Here is a 22,297-nt window from a genome sequence, read left to right on the forward strand (position 1 = left end):
TCATAAGGATGGCTAGTCTTCCTATTGTGACAAAGTAACCATATCTTGGGGCCAATGTGGAATTGAGATTGCTCTTTGTGATAGGCATCCATGTTAATCTTTTGTTGTTCTTGAACTTCTTTTAAGTGTGCTTTTATTATTGAATGTAGCTCATAATTTTTTTTGCCAAATCCACCTCCAAAAATTATCAACTTTTGAACAAACAAAAACATGAAGTCATGGATAATAACTATAATTAGAAAAAAAGATATTTGTTACCTAAAAAAATGTACCATATTATTATAAGAAAACTTTGCAAATAACATAAAGGATTGTTAAATCATCAAGTTGAGAGTTGATGATACACCTAAAATACAACTACTCCAAAACTTAGTTTACATGCTCGCTTGTCCATCCAATTGACAATGAAGGCCAAAAATAGCTATAATTTTTATTAAAATCAATTGTTTTATTTTAAACTTATAATTTTAAATAACATTTACATATATATTTTCTTCATTCTGATATAATATAGAATTTGAAATTCTTATAAATTAAAATTTTAAATTAATAATTTTATATCAATTAGGCTAATAATTATTTTATATCTCTATAAAAATAAGTCTATAAGTTTTGACTCCTAAAAGACGTTATCAGTCAATTTAATAAATAAAAAAATAAAAATTATTCAATAAAAATAAAAAATACTTCATAATATAATAAAATTTAAAATTCTATTAATATCTCATTGTACAAATAATATGTCATATAAAAATATACCAAATTCTATAAAAATATGCTTAAAATAGTACTTTTTAATAAATATTTTCATTAAATTCCATAACCACCTTATATTTTAAAAACTACATATAATATTTTGTCTTCTATTAATATAATATTTTTAAAATAAAATGATTATAATTTTTTTAACTATAGAAGTTTATGATTCCAATTTTTAATGGATAATATTTAATGATTGGTTGAGCAAGTATTGTTTTTAAAGATTAAAATACTCATTTAAAAATAAGATATCAAAATAATGGGTTTAATAATCTAATAATAGATATTTTATTTTTTGATTGATTTATTAGATGTTTATAGAATAGTAAATAGAAATACAATTATTTTTTGTTGAAATAACTAAATTTATTGTCATTCACTTAAATTAGTTTATTTTGTTTTAATTGTTTATAAAAGCAATTTGTTTTGTCATATATTTTACTTTTTGATTTATTCTTTTGACATTACTAATGATTATTGATGATTTATTTTATCTAAAATAACTAAAATACGAAAATTTAAAATATATAAATATATAAATATATAAATATATATATATATATATATATATATTAAAATATAGAATATATAAATAATTATTAAGATTGATTTTAAAATCATATTATCTTTTCAACGTATTTATATTTATTTCTAATTATTTTTTTTTCATGGATTTAAAATATAATATTATTTTCAAATTTAAAAAAATATATCTAAAGAAAAAATTCGAATAATAATAATAATAATAATAATTAATTATGATTTTCATTTTTATTGCAGCTAAGTAAAATAACCTAGTATTAAATACTAAATTAATTTTAACGTTTCCTTTAAGCAACAACTATTAATTTTAATAATACTAATCTTTGTAATACTTGGTTGTCAATTAAACAAATAAAAGATACGAATATACAAATTACTTTACGACAAGGTAAATCCATATGGAAGTATTCTTGATGTAATTTTTCCTATTTCACACGAATTCCAATAACGTATCTTCAAAAATTTTCTTAAACAACTTAATTTAAAACATTTCTAACAAATTGCTATTAATATTTAAAGCATTGAGCCACCGTATCGTTTCATTCATAGTTATTTCTCTGCATTCACCAGCTCCATCTCCATGTGCTGAACACCACTCTAAACCTCCTCAACACGCCACAAGGCAGTTTGACCTGTGACATCCACGCACATACGCGACAATACAAAGCTTCAATCGAGTCTTCCAAACTTCTGTTATCAAACGATGGTGCTTGACTGTTTTATTCCAGATACATGTCCCTGAATACGAGACTAGGTACCCCAATCATTTAATCCATTTACAATCGCCCAGCGGAATCCGTTGGTTCCAAGTATCCTAAACCGCTACAGTTAGTTGCGCTCCCCAGAATGAACACTATTGGTACACTTAACCCACTCTTTCTACGTTGTCGTCTCGTCCATGATGACTGCGAGATCCGCTTCGCACGGACGGATGGCCGTCCAGTTTTTGCACGCCCATCTCGGACCGCGGAGCGACGCCATTTCCCCATCAGTCGCAGCGACTGTCGCCACCGATGCTGCGCTCAGCGTCGAGGTCCGCTACAATCTACCTACCTGAACTGGGATCCTTCCCAGGTCTGTCCGAACCTCCAGTACCCGCCCACGGCTTTGTAAGTCGTCAAAGTGCGCCCGTCGCCCGTCGTAATCTGGAAAGACAGTGCTCCGCTCATCCTCGTTTTGCATGTCCACAGCGCGCCCCAGTTGCGCCACATGGGCACCCAATATCCGTTTCCTCCCCTGACCTTCACTGCCTTCAAATCGCCCGCCCCTCCCACGTTGTGAATCAGGATCATCAAGAAGTACGGGTTGCCTCCGATGGTGAACCGAATTCCGCCGCGCTTCGCGCACCGGACCTTCCTGTAATACACCGGAGCCACTCCTCCTCACGCCGTGCCAGCGTCAGGAAAGCAGGCATTGGCAAGTCGAAGTGAGGTCTCCAGTTGCACCAACCTCCGTGCGACCCTGGAGGGCACGAGTTTGTTGCGGTCACGGTGATGGTGCGAGAGTAGCTCCAGCACCAGTTGTGCACGGTTCGGGTTGGCGTCACCCACTTGCACCGCAACTGATAGCACCCGCCGCATGCCTTTCCGCCCTGGAACAGAGGATAACTCAACGCTGCGGTCATCGCCCCGTATCCCATCGCAAAGGTGTTCGGATACCCGCAGGCGCCTCCCTGCGTGCCACCGCCACTAGCTGTTCCGTAGTACGTGATATGCGCCTCACTCCACCCGTACGGCGCTCCCACCACGCAAGGCAGGACGCTCAGCGCCATCAAGGCGGCCATGCCAACGCAAGCTGCGGCCTTCATGCTGGATACTGCGCCCGAAGTCCTCATGGCCACCTGGTCGAGCTAGTATGGGCAGAGATGCGAAGCTGTGTCTGAGTGGGCTCGAAGTCTACAGACTCGGTTGCTGTGATGCGCTCATCCGGAAGAGACCATCAAGGCCTGCTTCATGTACTGGCCCTGTAGGTGGAAGGGATCCAACGACTTCACGGTCCGTGACGACACAAGCAATAAGAATGCGAAGACCAACGGCCTCGGCGCAGCACTTATGCACACCACCACATTTTTCTCCCGGAGGATGCGAAGCTTCTACCATGTCTGACCAAGAATCCGGGAATAGCTCGTCCTCTAATTACAACAAGTACGGGTGCGGAAGTACTTGGCGATCGCACACCGGGAAAAGCAAACTGCCTTCCCCCGCGGTGCCAAGGCTGTCAGGCTGCACCTGCAGTAGAGCATATTGAGCTCCGAGAAGCAGGCTGATTTGTAGCCAACCGGCGCATTCGACAAAGTCCCAGACGGCCTTGTATTAGAAACTCGGCATCGCACATCGCTCAACGACATGTTAGATAGGCCATGAATGCTCACAGCGCGCACTGCACCCGCCTCGATTCACCACTCGTTTGTTCGTTCCCCTTCACGGCCTTTGGGACCTTTCAGTTGACGATATCGCCCTATTTTTGCAATCCCCCGTTCCCCCCCTTAAGTCATGTTTCGACGGCCCCCCCTCTTTTTTTATTTACCACCTTTATCACAATTTGAAAGTATCACTTCACCGGTTACTCTGATTACTGTTGTGAGCCTTTCTGGATTCACCCACTACTTTATTTCTGACTGAGCGGAGGGGCAGTGCGTAGCAAACAGTGTATTCTATTTTAGTTTTTCAAATGGACTTTTCTAAGCTTATATTTTTCATGTTTGAAAGTGTGTTACCTGCGTTCCGAATTGTGTATCTTCTACAATCCGGGAAGTGCTGTTGCAATCTTTTTGAAGTTTTCTTCTGTTAGTGTAGATGTTTCATATGAACATGATTTGTGGATGTTTATATACAGACATGGTGAATGCGATGCTTGAGCTTCTGAACTTTTTCATGGATCCCAATAGAATAATTTAAATTTGAACACAAGAGAGATTGAAGAAAAATAATTTTAATTTACTCAATGTTTTTTTTATTGAAAGTATTTTTTTTTCAAAAATAAGTTATTATTTCTCTTATTATTTTAATTATTTTATTCATATACTATTGCAAACCAGGGTTGTTTGACACAAGATTTTTTTAATTGGCCAAGTCATAAATCAACAATCTGTAAGGAAATATCAGTCCAAAAATAAATTAATTAATTAACAATAAAAATAAATAATATAACTTTGAATATCAATAGAACCATACAGGTTTCTTGAGTGGTATTAGCAAAGACAGTTCTTGTTTACTTCAATAACTAAAATTGTAATATCACAATAAACAACTTAATCATTATCTCAATTATCTAATGAGAGTTTTTTTTTTTTTTTTTTTTTTTTTTTGTCAGGTCTCATAACTTTGTTTTGAATAAAGACAATTAGAACAACATCCTCATCTTTAAATATTTTACTTTGGATAGAAATTGTGTACATGTAATGACAACATACATGAAAGGATAACATACTTTTTACATTGTCAAAGACATATGTTATTAGTAATTTTGGTATGATCGTTAGTTATTTTACCAAACAAAAATTCTATTATATTACAGATTTACATCTATTAAATATCATAATTTCTTTTTTTTTACTAATTACAATAACTTTGGAGATTTTTGTAGGACTATCAATAAGCCTCTTTAAATTAGGGTTTTTCCAAAAAAAAACTTAATTTTCATAGAAAAAGCTTAGTGAAATGCCTTAAAATAAGGCCCCAACAGTATTCTTTTGGACAATTGAGAGAGGCACTACATGATGTGATCCATGTAGAGAAATACCAATGTCTAGTGACAACAATCATGTCAAAGTATGCATGTCAAATTCACCATAGTGAAGGAATTGCAGACCCCTTGGAAATTCTTTGTGGAGATGAGGTTCAACCTTGTGCCAAATCCACAAGATAAGAATATTGACCAAGTTCTATCAATGGAGTCCTTGTTTTGTGAGAAGCTCAACTATGAAGAGGTCGATTTCATAGGGTATAAGCAAAACAAATGATGAAAGTGAAAACATTTTCAATTCCTTTCTTCATAGACAATATTACAAGGCATATGAAGTCGCAACATGCCAAAGCATGGGCAAAGTACAATGCCTTCTTAGATGCTTCTACAAAATATTATCAAATTAATCTACATTTATCTACTTCTATCTATTTATTTTATTTGGATAATTATTGGCATATATATATATATATATATATGCTTGTAATACTTCTGCATAATTATATAGATAATTTATACAAAATTAATTTGGATGACTTAATGACTAGGCTCTAAGAGATCAATATTAACTAATTTAATTCACTACTCAACTCAAATCTGTTGCAAGCTTTCTAACCTCTCTTTGCAACTAGCAAATATTTATTAGTACTGTCATTATTACTTAAGTGGCTCTTGAAGTCAAACTATGAGTTTAATTTTGGAGACTCCATAAAATTGAAGTAATCTAAGATCAAACTAGTGTTTGAAGTAGAAAGACAATCAAGAACCACAAATTAGAAAGGACTCTTGGACACATGCATTGCCTCTATGCTTGCTTTTGGCCTAGCTTCAATTATATTTTTATTATCCAATTGCATGTAGTATCTTGCAATATCTACATGTGTCTTTCTTGGCTACTTCACATCCTTGTACCATAATCCCCCTTCATGTGTATTAGGCCACTAGTTTATATAAATTGTAGTACTTTTGTTCTAAAATCTATATTTTTAATAAACTTACAGTTATTTTTGTCTCTTTCAACATTCTATCACTATACCACTCTAATTTGAAGTTGGAGGTTGAAACAAAAAAATTGTTATGGCAGCGGTGGCAACATCTAATACGAGGTGCCCAAATTGTGCAAAAAAGTGCTATGCTAACATCTACACAACATGTGGTTTGGACCTTAAATTCATCTAAAACAAGAATATGGATATATCTTATCAAATTTAATGCTACTTTTATAATTATCACAAAAATAAGGGATAGCTTTTCTATCATTAAAAATATAAGGATATTCTTGATATTTTAACATATTTTAGGATTATATATGATTTGTTTTTTTAATTTGCACTCTTCAACATAATTTGAAAGTAACATGAATATGATCTACTTGTTATGTGGTGTTAAAATCAATTTTATAAAACATGCATATATCTTGCAGTCAAACTTCATCCATCTATTATCTATGAATATTAGGTAGTTATATCAATTTGTGTGAGCAGCTAAATAATGGGTGTATCTAAAATATTGGAAGAAAAGTGTAGTGGTATAGATTAATAATTTGAGATTAATGATTTGAGTTTAAATATCTTTTAGCTCTTTTAGGTAATCTACATTATGAAGAACTTTATTCTTTAATTATTTTGTAAAAAATTAAAGGACTTTTGATGTGAATAGCATTAAATGTAGAAATAATTTATATTTGTAGTATCATAAACCTTTCACATGCTACCATCATGTAGAACAAAAGAATTTTAGCACAGATATATAGATTTTTTAAAAATTATTAAAAAAAAATATCATATAAGAGATTATTTTAAATTAATTATATTACATAATATTAGAATGTAAAATTGTAATATACAATATTTACATGTTGATTACTCATATTAAAACTTAATGTCATAATTAACATCTATAGTATTTTAGAATTTGAAGATTTTTGTTAATATATATTGCTAAAATATATAAAAATAGAAAGAATAAGTTTATAGAAAGATATTTTGGCTATAGATTATTTAAACTTGTTACAAAAAATAAAGATATAATTCAAAAATTATTTAAAGTGAAGTATTTTTATGTATTGAGATAAAATAATAAAACAATAATTCTTGACATTTATTCAAGTCTTAAAAGATGAAAAGTGATTTTAATAAAAATTATAAAATATAAGTTTTAAAAAATTCCAACTAATATTTTTCAATGCAATAGTTATATTTTATAATGCCAAAAAAATAATAATTTTTTTAGAACAATTTTTATTTAAGTAAATTTTAAAACCTATTTTTAAAAAAATTTATCATATTTAGAGAACAAAAAATAATTAAAAAAATATTTAAAAATATATATTGATGTTCTAATTTAAAAAATAAAAAAATAAAGAAGATATATTATTTAAATATAGAAATAAGTATAAATATATTAGCTACTAAGAAGGCCATTGTATTATATAATTAAAAATAAAAGATTTAATGTAAAATTATATAATTAATGCTAAAATAAAAGAATTTATAATTTCAAAATATTTGGAAATAACAAAACATCCAATTTTTTTTTTTTTTTTTTTTTTTTTTTTTTGTATATTTTATTTTGTTTGTTTGATTGTTTATTTGTTTGGTTTTTTGTTTTCTTTTTTTTGTTTTTTGTTGTTTTTTTTATTTAACATTAAAATGTCTTATACAAAATGTGGCTTTTTTTAAAAATAAATATCTAAATGTATAAAACAAAATGGATTAAGAAAACAAACAATGTAGTATATGCATTATATTTGATGTTACTGTATAAGAAAAAAGTAATTCTACTTTATAATTATAAAAACCACTAAAAATCATTATAAAATTGATTAATAACTTAAAAAATATACAAGATTTTAATAATCCGAAAAAGTTAGACACAAGTATATATATATATATATATATATATAGATCATGTTTTAAATATTAATCTACAATATTTTTAACATCACCATTTAAAAAAAACAATATACAGATTTTAATAATCATAAATAATTATTTTTGAGAAATATATTTTATTTTAAAAATAATAATATTTTACTCAAAACCAGTTTGTAGTGAATTTTAATACATATAGTAGTAGAATAGGTGTATAAATTACTCCAACATTGTCTTATTTGCTTAACAAGAACAAGGCATATGAAATTAGGCCAAGTGTAGTCAATATAGCTTTAAAGTATAATAAAACTAGACATCACAATTTTCTAATGTATATTCTTAAAAAATAAAAACAAAAATAAATCAAAGATTTATAACGAAATTTGAAAATAAATATTTTAGTTTTATTAGTTTGAAATCACATTCGTATTAGTAAAAAAATAGAGATTATTTAAATCATAAAGTTTTGGATAATAACTCATACTTTAACCACCTTATAGTGTAGAAGAATGTGTAGATAAAAGAATTAAATGAAATTTTTAAAAATTAAAAAAAAAGTTCAGTATGAATAAAAGTTCTACCCAGATGCTAAATTCCAATAAAATATTGAATAATTGCAAAAAGAATAAATTTACATCTCCAAACACCTCACAATGAATACATTGAATAAGTGTAAAAATTTAATATTGGAAAAATATTTTATAAAATAGTATAAACAGATTTTTAAAATAAACTAATAATGAAAAATTGACCTTGCTTTAGAAGAGAGGTCTACAATATGTTGTTACTAATTGAAAGCCAATAGCTTCTTCTAACATCTGATGTTAGAATTTTTCAGAAACATTATCTTCTATTCTTATAAATGTAATAAGCTCAAATTGATCTACCTTTTAGATGTCATGTTATATATTCAACTACATCATAATAATTTAAAAAATCTCATATAAGCCACAAATTAGAAAAATATTTCTTCTTTTTATGCAAAATTTTTAAAAAGCCTACTAGATGTTAGAAAACATAATATTGCTTATTACATTGTAAAAAAACAAAAAATATCTTAAAAAATTGATTTATTATCTCAAATGTATTTTTAAATATTAAAAATATTTTAAAACTATAATTGTGAGGAAAAGAGATCCTATAACTTCAAATATATGTAATATGTCAACAAAAATATTAAAAAAAGAAGTTAATGTACAATATGCTAGAGATATATCATTTTTATTTGAGTGATTTGATCTTAGTGTTTGGTTGGTTAAATATTAAAATCTTACAAAATCACATTTAGAATCTAAATTATAAAATTTATGAAAGATGTAATTATTAATTCTTTAACACTATAACTTTTAAAATATAATTTTTTTAAATAATAATAAAAATGTTTTAATCTAACATGTTTTCTATATTTTTTATTTTTTATTTTATTTTTTATTTTTGAAGTGTGATTTCTATAATATTTTGAATAATAATAGTTAATATTGGATTTTTATTTTTTTATCTTAAATAATATTTAATAATATATATTTATAGTAAATAAAAAAATAATATCAAATTAAGTATTCATATTGATAAAATAATATTTTAAATAGAAATAATTAAATTTCTCAAAAGAAACAAATCATCAAAACCAATATTAAATGAATACATAAAGTTTTATTTTTTATTTTTTTTAATTTTTAAAGGTTCTTTAGTGATTTAAAATAAAAAATAAAAAATAGAAAATACTACCTTTTAAATAAAATATTTAAATAGTAATAATAGAAATAAAATTACTATATTTTATAAGATTCAAAAGTTTAAGAAAAAAATATGAAAGAATAACAATATGAACTAGATTGATATTAAAAAAAGAAAAAAAAAAGAAAAAAGAAAAAAGAAAAAAAACACAAAGATTAAAAGCAAGAAACAACTATTGAACATTTTAAAAATAATTATAATAAATTGATAAAAGATACTTTTTTAAAAGATAAAAATTATATATTTAAAAATTATATGTTTTTCCTAATACTTGTGATATGCTATAGTTTTTTTAAAACTTTAAATAATAATATTATACTAAAAACAAATTAACTTTTTGAAGTGGTGTTACTAAAAAAATATCACTAATCTTGCAACCATTCCTCTCAAGGTCCAACACAAGGATTTTATGGCCAAATCCTAATGACTCACTAACATGTGTGTCGCTTGACTTTTAGGAGTTCCAACAAAAACTTTATAAATCCACAAATAGAATATTTAAGATTTAAACTTCTTTAGTTTCACTTGTTCCAAGCTATTTGACATTTTTGGATCCAAAGGTAGAGCAAGGTCATTTAATGATGTGACCTAAAAGCTAATTTGGCCTCACAAATGGTATTCAAACAACATTAAAATCCTTAGCACTCTCTTAACAACACAAAAAAATTGAAGTTCAAGAACAGAGTTTTTCTTTCTAATTATAAAATTTACAAGAATTAATCCCAATTTTTCTTACACAACATGTACAATAAGTACCAATTGATACATGGCATTGGATGAACATAAAATCTTAATGGCTCCTCTAACAAGAAAATTTTATCATATCCTTACCTTTTAACATGTCTAATTGTTTATAAATGATTTTGTGATTTTATTTAAAACCTCCATTGTAGAATTATTATAGGGACTCATAATAATTGGTTGCCCATCAGTAATCTGTTTAAAAAATTTGAGACAAGTACCCAACATTTGTGTAAACACGTATAGATTACGGCCTGGGTGCCTGTTCTGCAAAATCGCTATCTACCTCACTCTCAAGTCATGCACTGATCTCACACCTACTCTAAGTGACTCAGTTTGGGCACAAGTCCCACGCTCTTTCGATCCCTCCTTCCAAGTTTCAATTCGATATCATATTTTCCCAACCACGTTATCGATGCATTCTTTGCGCAGATTATTCCAAATGTCTCTAATACAGTTTATGGTTCCCTCAATTGAGACTATTTGTGGGCTTGTGTACCACCTATGTGTCTGAATATATACCAGTCCTCCTCAGCACTTCACAACTCTGCAAAGCTTCCGGTCTAGAAATTCAATCACTGTGGCATAACCGACAGATGGGACTTAACAATCGCACCATTGCAGCCCAGTCACATATCAAACGAATCCCAATGTGGACGGCTTCCGCCCACTTGTCTGCCATCCACGCCACTACGGTGCACAAACTCTGCATCCACCAACTCCATCTCCATGTGCCAAGTACCACATCACACAAACACGCGACAAAACAAACCGGGCTGTGGCATTCACGTACATACGCACCAATACAAAAGCTTGAATTGAGCCATCCGAGCCACTGTAATCAAACAGAGGTGCTTGACTGTTTTATTCCAGATACATGTCCCTGAATACGAGACTAAGTACCCAATCATTTAATCCATTTACAATCGCTCTGCAGAACTCCCTACTTCCAAGGATTCCCCTCAAACGTTCTACCTGCTCGCGCTTCCAAGAATGAACACTCACGATACACTTACATTCCACATCTCCAACTTTGATTCCCAATCGATGAAGACAGCGAAATCCGCTTCACATAGACGGATGGCCGACCTATACTCGCACGCACATCTCGGACCGCGGAGCGACGCCATGTTCCCATCGATCACAGCGACTGTTGCCACCGATGCTGCGCTCAGCGTCGAGGTCCGCTACAATCTACCTACCTGAACTGGGATCCTTCCCAGGTCTGTCCGAACCTCCAGTACCCGCCCACGGCTTTGTAAGTCGTCAAAGTGCGCCCGTCGCCCGTCGTAATCTGGAAAGACAATGCTCCGCTCATCCTCGTTTTGCATGTCCACAGCGCGCCCCAGTTGCGCCACATGGGCACCCAATATCCGTTTCCTCCCCTGACCTTCACTGCCTTCAAATCGCCCGCCCCTCCCACGTTGTGAATCAGGATCATCAAGAAGTACGGGTTGCCTCCGATGGTGAACCGAATTCCGCCGCGCTTCGCGCACCGGACCTTCCTGTAATACACCGGAGCCACTCCTCCCTCACGCCGTGCCAGCGTCAGGAAAGCAGGCATTGGCAAGTCGAAGTGAGGTCTCCAGTTGCACCAACCTCCGTGCGACCCTGGAGGGCACGAGTTTGTTGCGGTCACGGTGATGGTGCGAGAGTAGCTCCAGCACCAGTTGTGCACGGTTCGGGTTGGCGTCACCCACTTGCACCGCAACTGATAGCACCCGCCGCATGCCTTTCCGCCCTGGAACAGAGGATAACTCAACGCTGCGGTCATCGCCCCGTATCCCATCGCAAAGGTGTTCGGATACCCGCAGGCGCCTCCCTGCGTGCCACCGCCACTAGCTGTTCCGTAGTACGTGATATGCGCCTCACTCCACCCGTACGGCGCTCCCACCACGCAAGGCAGGACGCTCAGCGCCATCAAGGCGGCCACGCCAGCGCAAGCTGCGGCCTTCATGCTGGATACTACGGCCGAAGTCCTCATGGCCACCTGGTCGTGCTAGTATGGGCAGAGATGGAAAGCTGTATCTGAGTGGGCTCGAAGTCTACAGGCTTGGTTTCTGTGGTGCGCACATCGGGAACTGATGATCAAGGCTGCTTGATTTAGATGGCCTGCAGTTGGAAGGAACTTAGGGAGATCACGGTATGCTACAACAGATGTAGCGAGAACGCAAGAAGCAAAGTGCTCAGCGGAGCATTTATACACCACCACATTTCTCCTGAAGGATGCGGGACTTCTACGATTTCTTACCCGTATTCGTGGAATAGTTCGTCCTTCTAATTACATCAAGTACAGGTGTGGTAGTACTGAGCGATTGCATACCGGTTAAAGCACATTGCCTTGTCCCCAATGCGAGGGCTGTCAGGCCTAGTCTAAGCAGAGCACACTGAGCTCTGAGCCGCAGGCTGATTTGTAGCCAACCGGCGCATTCGGCAAGTCACATCACACCTTGTATTAGAAACCCCGATTTCATTCTCGTCGCCATGTTGTCAAACCATATATGCCAACTGTGCGCATTCCATCTGACTCGCTGCAGCAGTCGTTCAGTTCGCAAACTTGGCGAAATCGAGGAGATCTCTACAGGCTCATGCCGCACAGATTATAAGCGGACGTGAGATTCAACTTCGCGAGGTTCGAGTAGAATGCAAAGAGGGGTTGCGGATGCAGTGACAATGCAAGTTAGTTTACCGCCACCTTCAGAATTTGCAGATTCTTCATGTCTGTCGGACGCCGCAGATGAAGATTCTTTGCTCGGCGGCTGCATACCAGGACTTGCAAAATGGCATGCTTACATCGCCAAGCTTGTCAGACTTCACATGTACCCAAATGTCAATATACGGCAGACCCGTAGCAATGAGGCTCCGGCGAGCTCTTCCGCCTTGGTGCTAAGAGTCCTCGTGAGCTTGTAAGCTTCACGCATTGCAATCTAAAATAAGTTTTGTGTCCAATCCAGAATTGAACAGCAACATTTGTATGCGAATATCATAGTTTGTGGAAAGAAAGCAAGCACCAAAGGTTTTGCAAGAATAGATTGGAACCTTAGCTAGGAAAACCTGTGAACATATGAAATTAGGTTATGATATGAAATATAGCTTCTTTCAAGTAACTAGCTAGTATAAGTTGTTATTTCAAAATTCTTAATGCATACTTCAAGTATATGTAGATAGATTACTTGTATTCATCAGCTTTGAATCCTAGGTTTAATCTAGCCAAACTAGTAGACATGAAGATATCAATTTAAATAATATTGAAGACAATACCAAATGAATTTCTAAGTAATATACACGAATTAGCATAGAGCTTTGGAATGGTACTTGGGAGGCATAGATGCAATGCTAACAGTGTCAACTAAAATTTATGTATTGCTCTCAAAATCAAAGTAGCATTCAATCTCACAATTAAAGCCATCAACCTCATTATAAGTAACATGTCGCTAATCAAAATTGACTACAATAATCTACCAATTAAATATAGATATTTTTTGCCAATGACTATCAAAGATATGAATCTTTTATAACTAAAAGATCAAGATATTCTTGTATCATTCAAAAAGATTAAATTATCACTCAAAGATGATATAATATTAAACTATAATGGCTATTATCAAAGACAAGAAGATTAAAAAGACTTGAAACAAAACTAAATACTAAAATGGCATTCACAAGAATGAAAAAGGCTTCATTCTTACTTCTATATATATCAAGGACATGAACTCCAAAGAAAGATAATCTCAATATACTCTTCTGTCACTCGAAAATACTTAGAAATCACTCAAAGGTGATAATATATTGAATTGGAATGGCTATTGCCAAAGACTAAAAAACATGACGACTCTTGAAACTAAACTAGAAATAAGAAAGGAGTCGACAAGAGAGAAGAAGGCTTCACTCTTGTCTCTATATATACTATCTAACTAGGGGCTATATGGCGACGTTCTATAAGACCTCCAATATGTGTTGACTTTGTAGGACACTTGCCTTGACTTACAAGGTAAGTTTTTCTACGTGTAGGTATCAAGGACAAGAACTCGATGTCACGGACATAATCATGTAAGCTAGTAATTACATATACAAATAGGTAGAAGTAAGTAAAAGTAGATAAAAGTAAGTTAATTCTATAGTATTTAATATAAAAGCTTCCTAGAAGCTTCATAGAAGCTGTTTTGACTTCATAGGTATCTTTAATTGACTTTTTGGATTATTAACGTGGTCAACAAGTTGGCCATGTGCTACACATGTTGTTAGCTTGAAGATCAACCTAACTATGTGGCCTACACATAGAAAAACTTGCCCTGTAAGTCAAGGCATGTGTTCTACAAAGTCAACATATATTGAAGGTCGTATAGAACGTTGCCACGTAGCCCCTAGTTAGATAGTATATATAGAGACAAGAGTGAAGGCGTCTTCACTCTTGTCAACTCCTTTCTTGCTTCCAGTCTAGTTTCAAGGGTCTATAGTTTTTCTTGTCTTTTGGTAATAGCCATTCTAGTTTCTCTTTCAATATACATACTTATTTATTTATATTTTGTTACTTTTCTTTGAGTGAAGGCTCACTTGTCTGAATTGTTTTTTCATCGAGTTCTTGTCCTTGACAGATTGACAAGAGTACACCTACAATATCAGAGCTTTGTCTAATCTTGATTAAGAGTGGATTATCCCTTTTTCTTGATAAGATATAAGCATATTAGAAGTTACGGATTACCCTTTTCTAAGTTGATATTGTCTTTAGTATTTTCTTTGTTCTCAAGTCCTCTCTTCTATTTGTCTTGAGCGATATTAGACATCTTCTCTCTTCTAAGTGTTATCATGGCAGAACTTGTTGAAATGAAGAGTGCAATGACACAAATGCAAGAGCAATTAAGGGAGTTAATGCTTGCGATACATCAACTCAATTTACCACCACAAGGAGCAACAAGATTGGCAGGAAGTGAAGATATAGAAATGGTTGGAGCTACTTCAACGTTTGCACCAAACCATGTTCTTTCTCCTATGGTGGAACGCCCTTCAAATGTTAGAGAACCAAGAATTGCCCTATCCGAGAAGTTTGATGGCACGAGATCCAAGTTTCGAGGATTTATCAATCAAGTGCAATTTATCATTGAACTTCAACCCCAAAGCTATCCAACTCCAGGATCGCAAGTTAGATTCATTGGTACGCTTCTTTCAAGTTCAGCTTTATCGTGGTTTTCATCTTTTTTTGAACGACGAGATTCAATATTGAATAATCTAGAGGCTTTTATGGTGGAGTTTCGATCCATGTATGGAGAACATGATGCAATTCATATTGCAACCAATAAGATCTGTATTTTACGACAAGGCAATCGATCAATAATGTTATATGCTTCACAATTTTGACAACTTGCAACTGATATCAAGTGGGATGATGCTGCACTTATTAGCCAATTTCTCTATGGATTACAATATGAGGTAAAAAAATTAATGCTCAACTTACCTGATCCTCAAACATTGAGTCAAGCAATTGACTTTGCTGTGAAGTGTGACAATCACCTTTTTGCATTTCGATCTGAGAACCGTACAAGTGGACCTCAATGTTACTATAATTCAATGGCAACACCAACACCTCTTCAACACATACATTTGGAAGTAGAGGATATGCAAATTGATGCAGTACGTTTCAAATTTCTTACTAAGCAAGAAAAGACTCGTCGTCGTCAAGAAGGATTATGTTTATATTGTGGAGAACCAAAGCACACTACTCAACATTGTCCAAAGAAACGACACAATCACAAAATGAGAAGTATGGCTGTGAAAGAAGACAATATGTCGGAAAACGAGTTTGTCCAGCTACAATAGGGACCGTGCGGCTGGAATCTTGCACAACATCTAGTAAAGGTCCTATTTTCTCCTCAGAGCCTTTTGTATGTTTTATATTTAATATTATTTTAGGACCTAAACATTACAAAGTCTCTATCTTGTTAGATTCAGGAGCCTCAGCGTGTTTTTTAGATGAACAATTTACTAAAAGACATAGCATATCTTTAGTAAAGAAAACTAAACTTGTTCATGTAGAAGTCATAGATGGTCGTCCATTATCTTTTGGAGATATTACTCACGAAATCCTTTCTATAGAAGTAATAATCAATGGTCATAATAGTTTTGTAGTATTTAATATCATTAGATCTCCCTCTAATCCAGTCATTTTAGGTTTATCGTGGTTAGAAAAATACAACCCTCAAATAGACTGGATTTCTCGAACTCTTACTTTCTCTAAAAGTATAACTAATAGTGTAGTTAATCAAGTAAAAGTCATAAGTCCAATTCAATTAAACTCGTATTTATAGGTACAAAAGCTTTCTGCATGCTGCTATGAAAGAATCACCATATATTATTTCTACTGGTAAAAAGACTTCAAGTGACATTCCAAGCCAATATCAAGAATTTCAAGATGTATTTGAAAAAAAGAATGCGGATACACTCCCGGAACATCGTCCCTATGATTGTTCAATTGACCTTCAAGAAGGAGCACAACCTCCATTCAAACCAATCTACAGTTTATCACAAAATGAGTTGGCTGAACTCAAGGAGTATAATGAAGAAAATCTAGCCAAGAATTTCATATGCCATTCTAAATCTCCAGCAGGACCTCTAATTCTATTTGTGAAGAGAAAAGATGGATCATTGCGGATGTGTGTTGATTATCGAGGACTCAACAAGATTACCATCACGAACAGATATCCACTACCTTTAATATCTGGACTTCTTGATCAGCTGAATCAAACTAAGATCTATACAAAAATAGATCTTCGGAGAGCATACAATCCAGTACGCCTGAAAGATGGAGATGAATGGAAGACTGCGTTTCGAACTAGGTATGGATATTTTGAATAAAATGTCATGCCTTTTGGACTTACAAATGCACCAGCAGCTTTTCAACATCTAATGAATAATATTTTTCGAGAGTTTTTGGACGATTTTGTGGTCTGTTATCTAGACGACATCTTGATCTATTCTAAGAATCCAGAAGAACATGATTTTCATATTCCTCGTGTGTTATAGAAATTAAGAGATGGAGGATTCTATGCCAAGATAGAAAAGTGTGTGTTCCACACTATTCAAGTCGATTTCTTAGGTTATATCATTTCAAATGATGGACTTATGATAGATCCTAAGAAAGTTCAAACTATTATAGACTGGAAGATCCCAAAAATGGTAAGAGATGTCCAATGTTTTTTGGCATTTACCAACTACTATCGAATCTTTATCAAGGACTTCTCTCGAGTTGCAGCTCCACTTACACGTTTGACTCGTAAAGACAAACTCCAATGGAATCAAGAAGCGGAAGTTGCTTTTGAATCTTTGAAGACAACGTTTGTTTCTGCACCAATCTTGTATCGTGTTGATTTTTTCAAAGCATTTTTTGTGGAAACAGATGCATCAGACTTTGCTCTGGATGCAGTTTTATCACAAATGGGAACAGATGACAAACTTCATCCAGTAGCCTTTCATTCAAGAAAATTCACAGCTGCAGAAATCAATTATGAGATCCACGACAAAGAACTTCTTGCAATTGTGGATTCTTTTTAAGAATGGCGTCATTATCTAGAAGGCGCTTCCAGTCGAGTCACCATGTATACGGATCACAAGAACCTCGAATATTTTATGTCAGCACACATATTAAATTATCGCCAAGCTTGTTAGAGCATGTCTTTATCAAGATTCGAGTTCAATATTACTTATCGGCCAGAAAAATAATAAGGTTTGTCCGATGTCTTGTCTAGACGTTCTTATCTTGCACCAAAAGAAGGAAATGCAGCTTTTGAGCAACAAAGAATGGTTCTCTTGAAGTTGGAGCAATTTCATCTGCGAGCAATAAAATCAACATTAACTGTTGATTTAACTTTTCTTAAGCAAGTCTAGTTAAGTATGTCTTTAGACCCTCTTGTTCATGATATCAAGAATAATTCTTCTAAATCTCATGATCCCTCTAAATTTGAATTCAAGAACAACCTACTCTATTTCGAAGGATGCCTATATGTTCCAGAAGGAGAAGCACGTTTACGTATTCTTCAAGCTCGTCAGGACTTCCCAACAGCAGGACATTTTGGATATAATAAGACTTTGGAGCTAATATCTAGGGATTTTTGGTGGCCTCAAATGTGGAAGGCAGTTAAAGACTTTGTACAATCGTGTGATATTTGCTGAAGATCGAAAACTCCTCGTCTTCAACCTTTTGGACTTCTTCAACCATTATCCATTCCAGAACAACTATGGTCTTCTGTTTCTATGGACTTCATCATGGATCTTCTAATCTCAGGTTTTTATGACTCTATATTCGTGATAGTAGATCATTTTACCAAGATGGCACATTTTGTATGATGTACAAAATCTATCATAGGTGAACAAACAACTAAACTCTTTCTTTACAATATCTATCGCTATCATGGATTACCCAAGGATATTATATTAGACAGGAGAACTCAATTTATATCAAGATTTTGGCAAACTCTTTTCAAGATTCTTAAAGTGGATATAAAACTATCTTCGACATTCCATCCTGAAACTGATGGACAAACGGAGCGTGTTAATCAAGTTTTGGAGCAATATTTAAGATGTACCATTAATTACCAACAAGATGATTGGACAACTCTTTTGTCATTGGCAGAGTTTGCTTACAATAATATGGTACATTTTTCTACAAAACAAACACCTTTCTTTGCTAATTATGGTTATCATCTATGACTTGATACTATTGACTTTTTAAAAGTTGATAATCTTGCTACGAAAGATTTAGCAATTCATTTATCAGAGCTACATGTAACAATGAAGGCGCAGTTAAAAGAAGCTCAAGAACAACAAAAGGTCAATGCGGATGTCTATCAAAAGGAACAACCATCATTCGTCTTGGGTGATAAGATATGGCTACTTCGTCCCAATATCAAGACCACTTGTCCTTGTGACAAGTTGGACTATCGAAGACTAGGACCATTTTCTATTTCTGCACAAATCAATCCAGTTGCATATCGTTTACATCTACCAAAGTCAATGAAAATCCATCCGATATTCCACATATCTCTTCTTAAACCATACAAGACAGTGGATATACCAAGAAGATGACAAGCTCCACCTCCTTCTATAGAAGTAGACAATAATGAAGAGTTTGAAGTAGAAGAAGTCTTAGATTCAAGGCGGTGCTGAAATAAATTAGAATATCTTGTCCATTGGCACGGATATGGTTTTAGTGAATGCACATGGGAGCCAATAAAGAATCTTACAAATGCAGCCAAGGCGGTGGAGGCTTTTCATCGACAACATCCATCAAAATCAAGATGAAAACCTTCTTTATAAAAGAAACAACATCTAGGCAAGATAACATTCTACTTTCAATTCTTGTTCGTAGCTTCTTTGTAGTTGTGATGCTCAGGAGATGGAGAATCAACAACCAATGGATTCAACTCAAGAGCCTTCATTTGCTGACCTTCCAGACAAGACATTACAATTGTCTTAACCTTCAAGACAACGCAATCGAGGTGAAGATCTTCAAGAACGACATGTTCTTCTTTGAATAGATGGCGAGATATAATGCGTTTGATATCACGATTTGGGAAGGGACTCCCGATGTTTGGTGATTGTGCTAGAGGTAGGAACAATTCCTGATGGTGTTCCAAATATTCTATTCGAAAGAAGTTATCAAGGCCTCAACAATAATCAAATAACTCGGTGGTCTTCGCGCCCTGGTATGGGACACTACCGATGGTTGAGAGGCCCTATCAATCATCTTCGAAGAGAACAAAGATCAGAGTATGTAGCAAATACAATTCGTCGCATCATAGATTTTCTCAACATATGATGACCACTCCTCATGGAACTTGTCCCTAGAAGGAGGGATAATGTCATGGACATAATCATGTAAGCTAGTAATTACATATACAAATAGGTAGAAGTAAGTAAAAGTAGGTAAAGCTAAATTAATTCTATAGTATTTAATATGAAAGCTTCCTAGAAGCTTTATAGATGCTGCTTTGACTTCATAGGTATTTTTAATTGACTTTTTGGATTAGAAACGTGGTCAATAAGTTGGCCATGTGCCACACATGTTGTTAGCTTGAAGATCAAGCTAACTATGTGGCCCACACGTAAAAAAACTTGCCTTGTAAGTCAAGGCATGTGTTCTACAAAGTCAACAAATATTAGAGGTCCTATAGAACGTTGCCATATAGCACCTTATTAGATAGTATATATAGAGACAAGAGTGAAGGCGTTTTCACTCTTGTCAACTCTTTTCTTGCTTCCAGTCTAGTTTCAAGGGTCTCTAGTTTTCTTGTCTTTTGGCAATAGCCATTCCAGTTTTTCTTTCAATATACATATTTATTTATTAAAATTTTGTTACCTTTCTTTGAGTGAAGGCTCACTTGTCTGATCTATATTTTCATCGAGTTCTTATCTTTGACACTCGATGAAAAAGTAATTCAAACAAGTGAGCCTTTACTCAAAGAAAAATTAACAAAATGTAAATAAATAAGTATGTATATTGAAAGAGAAACTAGAATGGCTATTGTCAAAAGACAAGAAAAACTATAGATCCTTGAAACTAGACTGGAAGTAAGAAAGGAGTTGACAAGAATGAAGAAAGCTTCACTCTTATCTCTATATATATGATCTAACTAGGTCCTACATGGTGACGTTCTATAGGACCTCTAATATGTGTTGACTTTGTAGGACACATGCCTTGACTTACAAGGCAAGTTTTTCTACATGTGGGCCACATAGTTAGCTTGGTCTTCAAGCTCACAATATGTGTGGCACATGGCCAACTTGCTGACCACGTTTTTAATCCAAAAAGTCAATTAAAGACACCTATGAAGTCAAAGCAATGTCTATGAAGCTTCTAAGAAGCTTCTATATCAAATAGTATAGAATTAACTTACTTTTACTTACTTCTACATATTTGTATATGTAATTACTAGCTTACATGAATATGTCCGTGACATTTCCCTCCTTTCTAGGGACAAGTTCCATGAGGAGCGATCATCATAAGTTGAGGAAATCTATGATGCGACGAAATATATTTGCCACATACTCTGATCTTTATTCTCTTCGAAGATGATTGATAGGGCCTCTCAACCATTGGTAGTATCCCATACCAGAGTGGAAAGACCACCCAATTATTTGATCATTGTTGAGGCCTTCATAACTTCCTTCGAATAAAATATTTGGAACACCATTAGGAGTTGTTCATACCTCTAGTAAAATCACCAAATATTGGGAGTCCTTTCGAAGGTTGTGATACCAAATGTGTTGTATCTCTCCATCTATTCCAAGAAGAAGATGTCATTCTTGAAGATCTTCATCTCGATTGCATCATCTTAAAGGCTGTGACAATCGTAATGTCTCAATCGACAGGTCAGCAAATGAAGGCTCTTGAGTCAAATCCGCTGGTTGTTGGTTATCTATTTCTTGAGCATCACAACTACAAAGAAGTTATGAACAAAGATTGAAAGTAGAATGTTATCTTGTCTAGATGTTGTTTCTTTTATAAAGAAGATTTTTATCTTGATTTTGATGGATGTCATCGATGAAAAGCCTCTATCACCTTTGTTGCATTTGTAAGATTCTTTATTGGCTTCCATCTGCGTTCACTAATATCATATCCATACCAATAGACAAGATATTCTAATTTATTTCGGTGCCGCCTTGAATCTAAGACTTCTTCTATTTCAAATTTTTTATTATTCTTCACTTATATAAGAGGAGGTGGAGCTTATCGTCTTCTTGGTATGTCCAATATCTTGTATGGTTCAAGAAGAGACACGTTGTCGTGTTGTAACACGAGTATACCGTGAAAATATAAAGAAAGGGGACTTTTATTAATATTCAGTTACCTCGAATATTGGGAGCAACGAACAACTCCAGTGCAAATATTGAGTGGCCAGGTTCAGTCACCCCGTTACAGTCAGCCTGGGCATACTGAAATGCTCCGTTCGATTCCAATAACAGGAGTC

General features: G+C 34.1%; 1 protein-coding gene and 1 pseudogene across 2 annotated transcripts; both read right to left on the minus strand.

The window, feature by feature from the left end:
• Nucleotides 1–1,980: 1,980 nt before the first annotated feature.
• LOC149987858 (expansin-A4-like) lies at nucleotides 1,981–3,136 on the minus strand (annotated as a pseudogene). Its single transcript, XR_016506380.1, has one exon. The product of XR_016506380.1 is annotated as an expansin-A4-like (transcript).
• Nucleotides 3,137–11,145: 8,009 nt separating this feature from the next.
• On the minus strand, nucleotides 11,146–13,778 carry LOC112291165 (expansin-A4). Its single transcript, XM_024538245.3, has one exon. The coding sequence runs from the start codon at nucleotides 12,319–12,321 to the stop codon at nucleotides 11,536–11,538; it is 786 nt and encodes a 261-aa protein (XP_024394013.1). The 5' UTR covers nucleotides 12,322–13,778; the 3' UTR covers nucleotides 11,146–11,535.
• Between the last annotated feature and the right edge of the window lie 8,519 nt (nucleotides 13,779–22,297).

The sequence above is a fragment of the Physcomitrium patens genome, chromosome 14 (assembly GCF_059467195.1).
Source record: "Physcomitrium patens ecotype Gransden chromosome 14, ASM5946719v1, whole genome shotgun sequence".
Lineage (NCBI taxonomy): Eukaryota > Viridiplantae > Streptophyta > Bryopsida > Funariales > Funariaceae > Physcomitrium > Physcomitrium patens.

Bases quoted from the DNA above. Each gene is read 5' to 3' on its own strand.
- LOC112291165 (XM_024538245.3), bottom strand. From the start codon at position 12,321: ATGAGGACTTCGGCCGTAGTATCCAGCATGAAGGCCGCAGCTTGCGCT.